Raw genomic sequence first — 15,748 nt, 5'->3', positions numbered from 1 at the left:
CCCAGATCTTATCCCATTGAGAACTTGTGGTCAATCATCAGGAGACGGGGGGACAAACAAACCCAACACATTGTGACAGAATGCAGCAGTGATAGTGCAGGAATGGACGGCGATCAGTCAGGATCTGGTGCAGGAGGTGAGTGAGAGCTGCCAGGGAGAATTGCAGAGGTCCTGGAGAAGAAGGAGAGGTCCTGCAGATACTGACTCGCTGCAGTAACTCCTCCCACCTGACAATAAAAGCTTCTGCTCCCCATAATATGATTGCACTTGTATCTCTGTATGTGATAAACATCTGACAGACCAGAGGGACACATCATGTGACAATAGGAGATTTGTGTCATTCTCACAACTTATGGCCAGGGCTGCAATCTGACAAGTGGGCGAGGATTTGGATTTCTGGATTTGTTCCAGGATTTTCTTCGCTCTCTGCCTTGTGCTTTTCCTCCATTATTCTTCATAGAAATTTGTATTATCATTCGTCTTGTTAAGTGTCATACACAGCACTGACTGCAGAACATTGGGGTTCAGGGGTCCCTCTACCAAGCCCTTCCCCCTCATCCATGAATTTATATGTTACCTGACCGCTCACTTACCAGAGGGCACGTCCTGTCCTGCAGCGTGTACACCATTACCCTGCGCTTGTTTCTACAGGATCAACCACTTCCCCGTTGTATCTATGAAAGGGGGCACAGGGGGGTCCCCACCATCCTCCATGATCAGTGTGACACAGGGGGGGGGGGGTCTCCACCATCCTCCATGATGAGTGTGACACAGGGGGGTCCCCACCATCCTCCATGATCAGTGTGACACAGGGGGGGGGGGGGGGTCTCCACCATCCTCCATGATGAGTGTGACACAGGAGGGGGCCCCCACCATCCTCCATGATGAGTGTGACACAGGGGGGTCCCCACCATCCTCCATGATCAGTGTGACACAGGGGGGGGGGTCTCCACCATCCTCCATGATCATTGTGACACAGGAGGGGGTCCCCACCATCCTCCATGATGAGTGTGACACAGGAAGGGGTCCCCCACCTTCCTCCATGATCAGTGTGACACAGGGGGGGGTCCCCAAAATCCTCCATGATCAGTGTGACGCAGGAGGGGGTCCCCACCATCCTCCATGATGAGTGTGACACGGGAGGGGGCCCCACTATCCTCCATGATGAGTGTGACACAGGAGGGGGCCCCACCATCCTCCATGATGAGTGTGACACAGGAGGGGGCCCCACCATCCTCCATGATGAGTGTGACACAGGAGGGGGCCCCACCATCCTCCATGATGACTGTGACACAGGGGGTCCCCACCATCCTCCATGATGAGTGTGACACAGGGGGGTCCCCACCATCCTCCATGATGAGTGTGACACAGGGGGGTCCCCCACCATCCTCCATGATGAGTGTGACACAGGGGGGGGGGTCCCCCACCATCCTCCATGATGAGTGTGACACAGGGGGGGGGGTCCCCCACCATCCTCCATGATCAGTGTGACACAGGAGGGGGTCCCCACCATCCTCCATGATGAATGTGACACAGGAGGGGGTCCCCACCATCCTCCATGATCAGTGTGACACAGGGGGGTCCCCACCATCCTCCATGATGAGTGTGTGGGTTGAGGGCTAAAGGATCCTGAAGAAAAAAAAACTAAATATCAAACCCAATGTGGGCGGATCATTTATTTACACAGGACAGGGGGGGGGGGCAGAATGAGGGACTACAAGTCCCAGCAATATCTGCAGTCCAGACATACTGGGGTCACATTTTCCACTGTGATGCACGTGGACATGAAATGGTTAATAACGTCATGGTCGGAGGGGGTGCAGATCCCATCTGTGTGCAGCTCAGGAGAGTCCACATGTCCCGCTCAGTACTTTCGCTGTCGGGGGAAGATGGCGGACGAGCGTTTGGGGGTGGGCACAGAGTCCGGGTCCATGTCAAACAGGTCTCGTCCGGTCTTCAGGATCTGCTCCTCGATCTTCTTGTGGCGCTTCATGTCGGACAGGACCTTATCCAGCCGCGCCTCTCTCTTCTGACTGCGGGACGAGCTCCCTGCAGAACAAAAAGGGTTAAATATAATTGCATATACAGAGAACTGGCGCTAGGAAGATTATTAGTGTCTATTAAAGAGAACCCGTCATGCAAAATAACCCCCCTAAACTAAAGATATTGTCATAAACTGCCATTAGAGAGCATTGCCTCTACCCCTTCATTGTCCCTCTACATGCCTGTAAACCTAAGCAATGAGGTCCTAAAGCTGTATGCAAATGACTTGTGAAATGTCCAATGAAGCATTAGCATATTCAAGCTGTCCACTCTATTCATGAGTGGGAGGCACAGCCACACCCCCAGTGCTTGACTGACAGCTGCTCCATGTAATGGCTGCTCCATGTGCTTGCTGGTGGCCACGCCCCCTGCAGCCTGTGTGTGCATGTGTGTGTGTGTGTATGTGGGAGAGATACAACAGCTCCAGGCAGCCATGTTACAGCAGAACATGTCAGGTACTTGTGTAGCTGATGTTTGTGTCTCTGTGTATTAGGAGGATGCAGCATGTCAGCAGATACAGCACACACACTAGCAATGCTTTACTATACATTACACACAGACATGAGCAGGGGGAGGAGAGGGGAGGGGTAACAGGGGTGACATCACTGCCTCTGACCATGTGACCAGCCTCATTTACATGATAAATAATAGATGATTTTATAATGATTAATGTATGAAATATCTAGATAAATGCTGGGATGGGATCCTTGTGAGCTGCTCCAACAGGTAGTAGTGACAGGACAAGTGACACAGACCTGATGACAGGTGTCCTTTAATATATAGAATCCAAATAAAATCTACCTAAACCATCTCAGAACGGGACGCAGTAACTTATGTACCGTATTTTTCGTACTATAAGGCGCACCATCAATAAATGCCTGCTAAAACGTTTAGGTTCATATATAAGGCGCACCGGATTATAAGGATGAATGACCAGCAGGTGGCAGACCTGTGCACAGTACAAGGCAGCTGTTGTCTGTAAGTACGGATCATATAAAAGGAGCACCGGATTATAAGGATGAATGACCATCAAGTGGCAGACCTGTGCACAGTACATGGCAGCTGTTGTCTGAGTACGATGCATATATGAGGCGCACCTTTGAATTCTGATAAGATCAAAGGATTTTTGGTGCGCCTTACAGTCCAAAAAAAAAAAAAAAGGTAATAGCGTTATACAGGTCTAATAGATGCAAGATCATAAAACCAGCGGCCCGTGTGGCCCTCCGGCCTACGCTACTGAAGAAAAAGTGAGTCACTGTGAAACAGCTCCCCCTTTCGAGATGGTTTATCCTTATTAAGTTGGATTTTACATGGTTATTTTTTATATGGATTCTATATATTAATAGACACTTATAACTTCCTAGCGCCAGTTCTCTGTATATGCACCTTCTCATGTTCTGTAGCGCAGCAAGTACAAGACTCTAAGGTGCACACTTGTGTGCGCCCACCCTGCTGTACACTGGGGGCGGAGTCCTGCAAAACCAAGCCCCACCCACATCACTTACCGGGCGTTCGCCGCCGATCAATTAAAGAGTTTTTCGGAGTGATCGGCTCGTCATCGCCAAAATCGAATTCCGTGGGGGGAGGCGGCCTGTGGGGGAGACGATAAAGATCAGACACCTGAGGACAACGGCTTAAAGGGCAACCCCTGGAGTTAGAGGCCGTCACATACGAGCCCATAGATGGCTTCAACTGCAACTCCCCTTAAAGGGCCGGCGCCACATCTCCAGTGACCCAGCTGAGGTCCACAAAATTTACTGGACCGACAACTGCTAAACCGGAGTCCTGATGTCCCCGGTCCAGTACATCCGGCACACACAGAACAGACCCGCTCACCGCAGAGGGAAAAGCTGGGTTTTATTTTCCCACCACTTCCCAGGATTCTGCCCTGGTACTGCTGGCTGTGGCCCCCTTAGCCCAGGCGTCCACCTACCCCTCTCTCCGATCCCCAGGGCCTTTTGAGAACAACCTGAAACAGATTTGACTCCTTTCTAGCGCAGTCTTATTCCCATCACACAGCTGAGTATTTGTTACAGTTGCATCCAGTACACGTCTAGACTGAAACAACTGGACCAAACCCTCAGCTGTGAGAAGAATGACTGCTCTAGGAGTTTCAGCCTCCCTAGCAGAGCTCTTGCACTCACGTCTTTTCCTCCTCCTCCTCTTCCTCCTGCTCCTGGTCTGACTCCTCGTCCAGGGGGTCCGGCTCGGGGGTGGGCGGGCGGCGCAGCAGGATGTCCACCTGTAGGGGCAGCGTCTTGTCGCTGGCGATCAGCTCGTACAGGCGCTTGATCTCCTCGGGGGCCGGCGTCCAGCCATCCGTCTCATCCAGGTCATCGTCACTGCAGGGGATGCACCAGTCCTCATCATCCTCCTCCTCCTCCAGGCACCGGTCACCCTCCTCCTCCTCTTCTCTCTTGTCCCCATCAGCTTCTTCCTTCTCCCCCTCGTCCACCTCTCGCGCCTCCTCTTCTTCCTCCTCCTCCTCTTCACCTCCTTCTTTCACAGCCAGGGACTCCATGCCGGACGTCACCTTCTCCTCGCCATCCTCCGAAGCTTCCTGCATCTGCACACAATCCTGAACAGTTACTGCCACGACATTACAATCCTACAGCCGGGGACCCCAGACCTCCCCTCCCGGTCCTACCCCCCCACCCTGGTCCGACAGACGGGGGTCCCCGGACACCCCTCACCCCGGTCCTACAGAGGGGGGACCCCGGACCTCCCCTCCCGGTCCTACAGACGGGGGTCCCCAGACTCCCCCCCCGGTCCTACAGACGGGGGTCCCACACCATACATTAGAGTCATGTGACCCCCCTATAGAGTCACGTGATCTCACACTGCACTTATGATATGACTAGCCATATGTACAAAACCTTATACAACTCCCCCAGTCTGCATGTAATTGGCTAGCAGTGACGTCATCTGCCGTCTAGCCGGTTACATTACACGTCACTCACCCTCCTGCTCCCGTCACCGGCCTCTACCTCTGCTCAGTGTGCGGAGGGCGCCGCCATCTTCCTGCGCTGTTTTCCCCCGCCAGGATTACAAGACATCCGTTCTGCTCCCTCCTCCTGCCATGTCCCGGCCTGTCCGCACGGTGGCGATGTGTTTGCGTGTGTTGGAAGCTGCGGCGGACATCTTTATTTTGGGCGGGAGTCCGGACAGGAGTCAGCAGGGGCTTAGGTTCCAGTTTTAGCGCATTTTGCGGCATCCACAAGAGAATATGAAACCCTAGAAAATGAGAATTTAGGTAACAAGTCTGAGAGCGGATTCTAACAAGCTGAAGACTGCCCATAGTCAACATGGCCGCGTAAGTCACCTGACCATGGCGGCGCCGGCTTCGTTTTTTAAACTGACCAATCGGGATTGGTTTGCGTTCCAAGCCTCACGACGGCAGCTTGGGATCTCCGTCACATGACGCACTTGAGGCTTCTCATTGGCTGTTAGTGAAGGCGGTCGCCAAATACGAAATAGAGGAGCGAATAACTGATGTTGTGTGAAGGCGATTGAGGCCCAAGAGGTGAGTGCGGGGCAGGGGGAGAGGAGGGTGCGGGGGCAGGGGGAGAGGAGGGTGCGGGGGCAGGGGGAGAGGAGGGTGCGGGGGCAGGGGGAGAGGAGAGGTGGGTGCGGAACGGGGCCGGGTGCGGAACGGGGCCGGGTGCGGAACGGGGCCGGGTGCAGGGCGGCCGAGAGGTGATGGTGAGAAGTGGCGGCTCAGTATGAAGGGGGAGCTGCTGCTGCTGCCGGGGGGGGCGCTCAGTATGAAGGGGGAGCTGCTGCTGCTGGGGGGCGCTCAGTATGAAGGGGGAGCTGCTGCTGCCGGGGGGCGCTCAGTATGAAGGGGGAGCTGCTGCTGCTGGGGGGTGCTCAGTATGAAGGGGGAGCTGCTGCTGCTGGGGGGGTGCTCAGTATGAAGGGGGAGCTGCTGCTGCTGGGGGGCGCTCAGTATGAAGGGGGAGCTGCTGCTGCTGGGGGGGTGCTCAGTATGAAGGGGGAGCTGCTGCTGCTGGGGGGCGCTCAGTATGAAGGGGGAGCTGCTGCTGCTGGGGGGGTGCTCAGTATGAAGGGGGAGCTGCTGCTGCTGCTGGGGGGGGGCGCTCAGTACGAAGGGGGAGCTGCTGCTGCTGGGGGGCGCTCAGTATGAAGGGGGAGCTGCTGCTGCTGGGGGGCGCTCAGTATGAAGGGGGAGCTGCTGCTGCTGGGGGGTGCTCAGTATGAAGGGGGAGCTGCTGCTGCTGCTGGGGGGGGGCGCTCAGTACGAAGGGGGAGCTGCTGCTGCTGCTGCTGGGGGGGGCGCTCAGTATGAAGGGGGAGCTGCTGCTGCTGGGGGGGGGGGGGCTCTGTATGAAGGGGGAGCTGCTGCTGCCGGGGGGCGCTCAGTATGAAGGGGGAGCTGCTGCTGCTGCTGGGGGGGGGCGCTCAGTATGAAGGGGGAGCTGCTGCTGCTGCCGGGGGGGCACTCAGTATGAAGGGGGAGCTGCTGCTGCTGGGGGGGTGCTCAGTATGAAGGGGGAGCTGCTGCTGCTGGGGGGGTGCTCAGTATGAAGGGGGAGCTGCTGCTGCTGGGGGGGGCGCTCAGTATGAAGGGGGAGCTGCTGCTGGGGGGGGCGCTCAGTACGAAGGGGGAGCTGCTGCTGCTGCTGTGGGGGCGCTCAGAATGAAGGGGGAGCTGCTGCTGCCGGGGGGGGGGGGCGCTCAGTATGAAGGGGGAGCTGCTGCTGCTGCTGTGGGGGCGCTGAGTATGAAGGGGGAGCTGCTGCTGCCGGGGGGGGGGGGCGCTCAGTATGAAGGGGGAGCTGCTGCTGCTGCTGTGGGGGCGCTGAGTATGAAGGGGGAGCTGCTGCTGCCGGGGGGGGGGGGGCGCTCAGTATGAAGGGGGAGCTGCTGCTGCTGGGGGGGGGGGGGCGCTCAGTATGAAGGGGGAGCTGCTGCTGTTGGGGGGGCGGCTGAGTCTGAAGGGAGAGCTGCTGCTGCTGGGGGAGGGGGGTATGTCTAGTGCTGATATCTGTCATTATTCTGCAGCATCAGTCATGGCGAAGAGGGTGAGCATGCTGGATGGCGCGGGGGGCAGTAAGAAGCCCTCCCCCTCCCGTGTACGTGTGGCCGTGCGGCTCCGGCCGTACATGGAGAAGGAGGAGGACAAGGCCTGTGTGCGGGGCCTGGACTCACAGTCACTGGAGATCATCAACTGGAGGAACCGGCTGGAGACCATGCAGTACCAGTAAGTGCCCGGACCCCTCTGCATACAGCGACCCCCCCCGGGACAGGTCTGACCCCTGTGACCTCTTTGTGCTCCGCAGGTTTGATGCGTTTTATGGGGACAAGGCCTCTCAGCACGAGATCTACACGGGGTCCGTGCACCCCATCCTCGCTCACCTGCTGGTTGGGCAGAATGCCAGTGTGTTTGCATATGGACCCACAGGAGCAGGTAGGTAGCATCATGCCGGTCCTGGAAAGTTTTGGGGTCCCTGAACTGTGGAGTCTGAGCCAAACCTCTGATGACTCAATTTCCCTGACTCCTGCTCCACCATAATGGTAACTGATTCCGCAGTCCTGTTATCCTGGTCCCTCTAGTAGATGCCGAGATAAACACAGACACTTCTCTCCAGAGCCTTGTTCCTCTGACCTGTGGCTGAGGAGCTTCACTACTGAGCATGTACATAAAGTGCAGCACACATTCATCTCAGCCTAGAAGAGGATGCACAAGCCTCTGCATACAGTGCGGTTCCAATGAATGTTTCCATAACTGATGACCATTGGTGCAGGGGGCTGATGGTGGTGACTGCAGCCTAGTCCTCGCTGCTCCTTGGTCTTTTCCTGCCACTCTGTGTCTTGACTTTGTATATGCGCTGATGTCAGGAGCAGGAGGGGACTCGGGAGTGGTAAGTTCAACTTGCAGGGAGGAGAGGAGAAGCTGCAGTGTGCGGTGCAGGGAGGAGAGGAGAAGCTGCAGTGTGCGTTGCAGGGAGGAGAGGAGAAGCTGCAGTGTGCGTTGCAGGGAGGAGAGGAGAAGCTGCAGTGTGCGTTGCAGGGAGGAGAGGAGAAGCTGCAGTGTGCGTTGCAGGGAGGAGAGGAGAAGCTGCAGTGTGCGTTGCAGGGAGGAGAGAAGAAGCTGCAGTGTGCGGTGCAGGGAGGAGAGGAGAAGCTGCAGTGTGCGGTGCAGGGAGGAGAGGAGAAGCTGCAGTGTGCGGTGCAGGGAGGAGAGAAGAAGCTGCAGTGTGCGGTGCAGGGAGGAGAAGCTGCGGTGTGCGGCGCAGGGAGGAGAGGAGGAGCTGCGGCGCAGGGAGGAGAGGAGGAGCTGCGGCGCAGGGAGGAGAGGAGGAGCTGCGGCGCAGGGAGGAGAGGAGGAGCTGCGGCGCAGGGAGGAGAGGAGGAGCTGCGGCGCAGGGAGGAGAGGAGGAGCTGCGGCGCAGGGAGGAGAGGAGGAGCTGCGGCGCAGGGAGGAGAGGAGGAGCTGCGGCGCAGGGAGGAGAGGAGGAGCTGCGGCGCAGGGAGGAGAGGAGGAGCTGCGGCGCAGGGAGGAGAGGAGGAGCTGCGGCGCAGGGAGGAGAGGAGGAGCTGCGGCGCAGGGAGGAGAGGAGGAGCTGCGGCGCAGGGAGGAGAGGAGGAGCTGCGGCGCAGGGAGGAGAGGAGGAGCTGCGGCGCAGGGAGGAGAGGAGGAGCTGCGGCGCAGGGAGGAGAGGAGGAGCTGCGGCGCAGGGAGGAGAGGAGGAGCTGCGGCGGTGTGCGGCGAGGAGGAGCTGCGGCGGTGTGCGGCGAGGAGGAGCTGCGGCGCAGGGAGGAGAGGAGGAGCTGCGGCGGTGTGCGGCAGGGGAAGAAAAGACAGCGAACCAGAGGAGTTTTGTCGTCTCCACTATTATTGGGGTGATATTTATTATTTCTGGGGTTGCATTTTGTCCTGTACTGAGGTTGTTGGAGCATCTAGTGTTCTGGTTACTGGTTCTGCCCCATATAGTTCAGCCCCAGGACCTATAAATGTTGTTCACCCTTGGCCTAAATCCTTAGATAAGAAATTTCAGAATTTTTATAATTTGTTTGTGGAGTTGGAATGTTTTACCACGACTCTGACTCCCCTAAGATGGTCCCTGACCCCCCACCCTGTGTCCCCTCCTCTGCAGGTAAGACCCACACGATGCTGGGGACACCAGACGAGCCGGGGATCATACCACGAGCTGTCATGGACCTCCTGCAGATGACACGGGGGATGAAGGATAAACCTGTGGAGGAGAACTGGAGCTACACCATCACCATGTCCTATGTGGAGATCTACCAGGAGAAGGTGGGTCGCCTCCTCGCACGGCGCCGCTGGACCTCGCCGCTATCTATGGGATGTATCTAACACTTGTCTCCACAGGTGATGGATTTGTTGGAGCCCAAAAACAAGGATCTTCCCATCCGAGAAGATAAAGACCACAACATCCTCATCCCGGGGGTGACCCAGAAGGACATTGTCACCTTCTCAGACTTTGATGAGTATTTATTTCGTGCCAACCAGAACCGCACAGTCGCGAGCACCAAACTGAACGACCGCTCCAGCCGCAGCCACGCCGTGCTGATTATTAAGGTGAGGGGCAGCGCCGGTCTATGAGCCACTGAGGGCAGCCCTGATGTTTGAGGGCAGTACTGGCTGCTGCCCTCGTCATGGACTGTGGCGCAGCCATTGTTGTTCTGAGGGTCTTCTCTCTGTGCAGCAGGTGGTCTCGCTCCTCGGTCAGTCGGATTAGGGCGCATTCGCTTTGTAGACTGAAAGTTGCCCTCTAATTAAGCCCGCAGGGTTTTCACGGCTTTTGAGGAAGCAGACTATTCAGCGCTGCTTAGTGTTTGATTTATAATGGAGGGTAATGTGCTCCCCCAGCAGTAGGTGGCGCCGGGGATTTGGATGGGGCTTCTGTCCTGGTAGGGAAGGATTGCTGCCATAGTCTATACCTGGAACAGCCCTGACATGGGCCCTAAAGCTACTGGCACCGGAGCCTTCCATGTGTCCCCAGCTGCTGTCAGGTAGGAGGTTACTTGTACATTGAAGCAAATCTCAGCAGTGAAACTTTGATTCATCCCCGCAGGTGCAGAAAACTCAGCAGATCTCTCCGTATCGGCAGCTGAACGGAAAGTTGTACCTAATAGACCTGGCGGGATCGGAGGACAACCGCCGCACCGGGAATGAGGGCATCCGCCTGAAGGAGAGCGGCGCCATCAACTCGTCTCTGTTCACACTCAGCAAAGTGGTGGATGCCCTAAACCAGGGGCTCCCCAGAATCCCCTACAGAGACAGCAAGCTGACCCGGCTCCTGCAGGTGAGAGGTCCTGACCCCAGAGACTGGCTCAAGGCTTTGATGGTTGGATATCGCTGGTCTGATGTTATGTCCTCCGTCTTGTCAGGATTCGCTGGGAGGTTCGGCACACAGCGTCATGATCACCAACATCGCTCCGGAGCAGAAGTATTACTTCGACACACTCACTGCCCTCAACTTTGCTGCCAAGTCTAAGCAGATAATCAACAAGCCGTTCAGCCAGGCGACCACTCAGGGACCAGGTAGGTGATCACCCGCAGAGACCGCACCACAGACCCTCCACCAGACGCATGTGATCTCATGTCGCCTCTTATCCCCTCCCCAGCACAACCCACCATGAAGAGACCCCGGGAAGATATGGAGAATTCAGCTCTGTCTAATCGTAAAAAAACCAAGATGGATTCCATAGAAGAGTCTCCCATTCAGTAAGAGCCTGCGGGACAGTAGGGGCACACGGGTTGTGTTATACTTGCCTGTCACTCACCATTCTGCTGTCTTGCAGGAAGAACATCAAGTTGGCCTCCTTAGACCCGGCAGTGGTGGAGAGGCTGCTGAAGCTGGACCGGATCCTGACCGAGAAGGCAACGATGGAAACCCAGATCCTCAGCACCCCCAAACGCGAGCGCGTGGCCCTGATGAAGAAGCTGGAGGAGAGTCAGGTGGAGATTGAGGTGAGTCTGGAGCTCGGCCCTGGCGTCACTGTAGTGTCAGAGCGGAGGATTACAGCCTTCACCCGTTCTTAGAGGGATTGTGTGACCAATCTATATAGGTAAGTGGCCAGATGGGAGATGATGGAGCAGATGCTCGGCTTGAGCTCTAATATTGCGGCTATAGTGAGGATGTAGAGGATGCCCCCTTGTCCTGGTCACAGGCCGAGGTATAAAAAGATCTTTGGAGAGATCCTTGTACTGTCCGTTCAGGTATTTGTACATTGTAATGTCGTCTTTTTTCTAAACTGAGTATTCTAGTTCCCCCATTCCCCTAATAATCCGGGTTGCTCTCCTCTGCACCCGTTCCAGCTCTACTATGTCCTTTTTATACACTGGTGCCCAAAACTGTACACAATATTCCATGTGTGGTCTGACCAGGGATTTGTATAAGGGCAAAACTATGTCTTTATCATGAGAATCTATTCCTCTCTTGATACATCCCATTATTTTATTTGCTTTAGCAGCAGCCGCCTGGCTCTGGTCACTAAAATTAAGTTTACCATCCACCAATACGCCCAAGTCCTTTTCAGCTTCAGTTTTACTAAGTAATTGACCATTTAGAACATAATTATACTTTTTGTTTCCACGGCCCAAGTGCATAACTTTACATTTATCTACATTAAAGGAATCTACCAGTTCAAAAAAAAAAAATCACCTTAACATACTTCCCTACACTCCGCCCCATCCTGATCCCGGCGGGGGTCTTCTTTAATCTTGAAATGATGGGATCACCTGAAATAGAAAATTAGTTATGAAAAGTCGTCTGGAACGCAGGAGGCGTGAATAATTAGCAGCGCTGGGCGTCTTGTCCCCACGTTCCGGCCGCTTTCCATAACTTTTTTTTCAGGTGATCCCAGTGTTTCAAGATTAAAGACCACAGCTGGGATCGGCATGAAGAGGAGTGTAGGTAAGTATATGTAGGTGTGTTTGATTTCCTTTAAACCTCATCAGCCATTTCTCCAACTTCTCACAAATCGCTCGGTCATGTTTTATTATCAGCCTCAGTGTTATTTACTTTACAGAGCTTAGTATCATCTGCAAATATTAGAGGGCTTACACAGTCAAGTTTATAAAAATATTGAAGGGGTTGTCCGAGAATTTGATAAAATTAGGGGCTGGGCAGGCGTTAAAAAAACGCTCCCGCGGTCCGTCTGATTCTGTTCTTCGGGAGCGTCCAATCGGCCACTGCCATCCGTCACCATATCCCAGCGCCTGAATCGGTGCGGAGAGATGGGGACAAATGGGAGTGGTCAGCCGGAAGCTCACTGTAAGCAGGGACACTGATCATGGTACATAGTTCCTCCAGTGCCCGGGGGTGCACGCCCTCTCGCCCCGGTGATTTCTGTCTTGGTGGTTTTGAGGTGATGTCTTTTTCCATCCACATCTACTGTGAACCTGCTGAACCTTTATCCTGTCTATTTTCATACCCTAATCTCTCGGTGTCTTCCCGTTCCTCAGCGGCTGAAGAAGAAGCTGGAGGAGGAGAAGGCGCTGGTGTCTCGTATGGAGAAATCTACCAGCTCTGAGTTTGAGTTGTCGGATTCCAGTGTGAATGAGAGCACCTTCCGGGCGCCCCTGAGGACCCGCGCCACCTCTACTGCCAAGGCCAAGAAGGTGGTCCGCGTCCTGCCGCTGCAGCGAGAGAAACTCGGAGACCTGACGGCTCAGGGTGAGCTCCGTGGCCCAGTCCTGGGGAGGGTCCGGGGCCCCTGGGGATTATCACACGCTCAGACTACGCACTTCTTCTGCCGGAGTCTTATGTCCATGGTTTTGTTATTTTCTCCAGGTCTCAATCAAAATGTGAACGAAGACGGGATCATCGTGATCGAGAAGAAGAAACGGGTGAGTGAGACCTCATTTACACAACCTTGTATTTTGGCCATAACGAATATATTTAGTAAACGCAGAACTTGTTGTGTGATGCATCGGATGCGCAGGTCCTTCAAATCTCTCCTCTGGCCCATACAAAGTGATAGCAAAAAATGCAAACCAGACAAAAACTACTCGTTTCCATAGCAGTGGTCGTATCCAAGGACAGCTGTTCTGTTTCTATATTGATGTGACATTGTCTTTACACATATACATTTTTCTTTTTAATAACATCCAGGTGATGAATATATTTAAATTAAATGTGAATGTCCAGATGAGAATACGGAGGGTGGGAGAGTGCACCCAGCCCATCCCTGGACGCCTCCGCTGATGTCACGTTAGGAGGCTGGATCGGGGACAGTCTTGAGTTTTATGTGGGGGTCTCCCTTATCATACGTTTCTCTTCCACAGGGGGCGCACACCGGCCAAGAGAACAAACCCGACTGGGAGGTGAACGTGAGAACGGATCTGCTGCAGAGCGGCCGCCAGAAGATCCTGCATCTGCTGAACAACGGATCCGTGAAAGAGCTGAAGTCTCTGCAGAAGATCGGGGACAAGAAGGCCAAGCTGATCGTGGGCTGGAGGGAGGTCAACGGCCCCTTTAAGAATGTAAGGATTAAAGTTGCATCTGATAACCGGAGATGGGGTCCTGTTCTAGCAAACCCCCCCCCCCCCCCCCCCACGTGTGAACGGAGCGGCTGGTCACATGATGCTGGGGGGAGGGACACCCCGTTATATACCATGGTGGGGTACATGGCGGCTCCCGGATAACATGTCGCCTCTCTTGCAGGTGGAGGACCTGGCCTCTATGGAAGGGATGTCCGTCAAACTTGTCAGCTCCTTCTTAAAGGTGAAGTCCAGGTTGTTTTTATTTATGACTCTGAAAGTTGTACTTTTCAGTATTTTGTACTGATAATATTTATCCTCTCCACAGATTAACATCCTGAGCATAGCAGCGAGCTGAGCCCCCCGGACCCCAACTTCTCAGAGAGAAGCTTCACCTCATGGATTCTATGAACCCAACTATTCGCCAGCATCGCCCTCCGCTATGTCGCTGTGAGAGGGGGTGACTGCAGGGGGCGCTGCCCTGTTTTTATAATTGCATTTTGTTTCTAGTGCTTTTGGTTTTATCCGTGCAGCCCCCCACCCCTACACGAGGCGCCATATAGGTAACCACTCTTGTATATAGGACGGGTCATGTGACAGAGACTTGGAGGGATTGATCTGTCAGGACCGCGGAGCAGATGGGCTCATAAGTTATTCTCTTGCCCCTATGAATTGCCCCCGTGCCCCGGGGCTGATGGATCTCCATGTCTTACTCTGTATTATCCTTCAAATGAATCGTGTCTGTTATAGTGCCCCCCCCCCCTATTGTTAATAAAATGTCTCTGCTTTTTTATTTATGATGTTTCTATAGAAGCCGCGTTTATCTATGCGCCGCATTTATTGGTCGTGGCCTCATTTCTGCCTTTTTGGGCGATTTTTATCTTTTTATTTTTTATTTATTTTTTTTAAACTGCCAAAAATTAGTAAAATATGTAACATTTTCAGAAATGTCAAGGTTTATAGCAACCAACTAATATTTTGGAAAATATTACATATTCTGCACAAGGGATTTTCTGTCATATTATGTTATCAGGATGGATGAGGACACTGGTTTAATAATGAGAGGTGACATTTCATGCAGTTCCGAGGGGCTGATTGATCTGCCTAGAGAGATGGGATATAAGAGCAGGTTTTAAGCTTTGGAGGGTGGGTATTAGTCTTAAAGTCCGGGGAAGGGCATTCCAGAGAATTGGGGCAGCTCGTGAGAAGTCCTGGAGATGTGCGAGAGGTTTGAATTAAGGTAGAGATCAATCTAATATCACTGGCAGATCATGTGGGGGACGATAGGGAGGTGCAGCGTTATGCAGAGCTTTGTGGATAAGGGTTATTATTTTAAATTGGAGACGGGCAGCCAGTGCAGTGATTGGCACAGACTGGAGGCATCCGTGTAGCGTTTGGTCGGAAAGAGGAGCCTGACTGCTGCATTAAGAGGTTTCAATTGTCAGGATTGGTTGGATTCTGGAGATGAATCTTTGATGCACGGAGCAAGAGATTGAATATTCAACGCCTCCCCATGCACCTGATGGGGCTCAGTAGTGTGTGTGGCCTCCATGTGCCTGTATGACCTCCCTATGATGCCTCGCCATGCTCCTGCTGAGGCTCAGTATTGTGTGTGTGACCTCCATGCGCCTGTATGACCTCCCTATGATGCCTCGCCATGCTCCTGCTGAGGCTCAGTAGTGTGTGTGGCCTCCATGCGCCTGTATGACCTCCCTATGATGCCTCGCCATGCTCCTGATGAGGCTCAGTAGTGTGTGTGGCCTCCACGTGCCTGTATGACCTCCCTATGATGCTTCGGCATGCTCCTGATGAGGCTCAGTAGTGTGTGTGGCCTCCATGTGCCTGTATGACCTCCCTATGATGCCTCGGTATGCTCCTGATGAGGCTCAGTAGTGTGTGTGGCCTCCACGTGCCTGTATGACCTCCCTATGATGCCTCGGCATGCTCCTGATGAGGCTCAGTAGTGTGTGCGGCCTCCACGTGCCTGTATGACCTTCCTATGGTGCCTCGGCATGCTCCTGATGAGGCTCAGTATTGTGTGTGGCCTCCATGTGCCTGTATGACCTCCCTATGATGCCTCCCCATGCTCCTGATGAGGCTTAGTAGTGTGTGACCTCCACGTGCCTGTATGACCTCCCTATGATGCCTCGGCATGCTCCTGATGAGGCTCAGTACTGTGTGTGGCCTCCACGTGCCTGTATGACCTCCCTATGATATCTCGCCATGATC

The 15,748-nt window shown here is 54.3% G+C and overlaps 2 protein-coding genes across 2 annotated transcripts; one reads left to right on the top strand and one right to left on the bottom strand.

Annotated features, from left to right (window-relative positions):
* Nucleotides 1–1,661: 1,661 nt before the first annotated feature.
* On the bottom strand, nucleotides 1,662–5,162 carry PAGR1 (PAXIP1 associated glutamate rich protein 1). The gene is made up of 4 exons (XM_072119493.1): nucleotides 5,004–5,162; nucleotides 4,188–4,609; nucleotides 3,549–3,634; nucleotides 1,662–2,049 (listed from the first exon to the last, which is right to left on the bottom strand). Exons 2-4 carry the CDS (start codon nucleotides 4,607–4,609, stop codon nucleotides 1,865–1,867), a joined length of 693 nt encoding a protein of 230 aa, XP_071975594.1. The 5' UTR covers nucleotides 5,004–5,162; the 3' UTR covers nucleotides 1,662–1,864.
* A 245-nt stretch (nucleotides 5,163–5,407) lies between these two features.
* On the top strand, nucleotides 5,408–14,316 carry KIF22 (kinesin family member 22). The gene is made up of 14 exons (XM_072119492.1): nucleotides 5,408–5,566; nucleotides 7,069–7,267; nucleotides 7,347–7,474; nucleotides 9,165–9,325; nucleotides 9,401–9,610; nucleotides 10,107–10,337; nucleotides 10,423–10,576; nucleotides 10,660–10,759; nucleotides 10,837–11,005; nucleotides 12,503–12,713; nucleotides 12,831–12,886; nucleotides 13,325–13,522; nucleotides 13,704–13,763; nucleotides 13,848–14,316. The coding sequence occupies exons 2-14, from the start codon at nucleotides 7,077–7,079 to the stop codon at nucleotides 13,875–13,877; spliced, it is 1,899 nt and encodes a 632-aa protein (XP_071975593.1). The 5' UTR covers nucleotides 5,408–5,566; nucleotides 7,069–7,076; the 3' UTR covers nucleotides 13,878–14,316.
* Nucleotides 14,317–15,748: the final 1,432 nt, after the last annotated feature.

Source organism: Engystomops pustulosus, chromosome 8 (genome assembly GCF_040894005.1).
Source record: "Engystomops pustulosus chromosome 8, aEngPut4.maternal, whole genome shotgun sequence".
Taxonomy (NCBI): domain Eukaryota; kingdom Metazoa; phylum Chordata; class Amphibia; order Anura; family Leptodactylidae; genus Engystomops; species Engystomops pustulosus.
This window is presented reverse-complemented; position numbering and strand designations above follow the sequence as displayed.

Coding starts and splice junctions, on each gene's coding strand:
- PAGR1 (XM_072119493.1), bottom strand. CDS start 4,609: ATGCAGGAAGCTTCGGAGGATGGCGAGGAGAAGGTGACGTCCGGCATG. Junction 3,635..4,187: donor GAGGAGGAGGAGGAAAAGAC/GTGAGTGCAAGA, acceptor TCTCCCCCACAG/GCCGCCTCCCCCCACGGAAT. Junction 2,050..3,548: donor TGATCGGCGGCGAACGCCCG/GTAAGTGATGTG, acceptor TTTGTTCTGCAG/GGAGCTCGTCCCGCAGTCAG.
- KIF22 (XM_072119492.1), top strand. CDS start 7,077: ATGGCGAAGAGGGTGAGCATGCTGGATGGCGCGGGGGGCAGTAAGAAG. Junction 7,475..9,164: donor ATATGGACCCACAGGAGCAG/GTAGGTAGCATC, acceptor CCTCCTCTGCAG/GTAAGACCCACACGATGCTG. Junction 12,714..12,830: donor CGGAGACCTGACGGCTCAGG/GTGAGCTCCGTG, acceptor TATTTTCTCCAG/GTCTCAATCAAAATGTGAAC.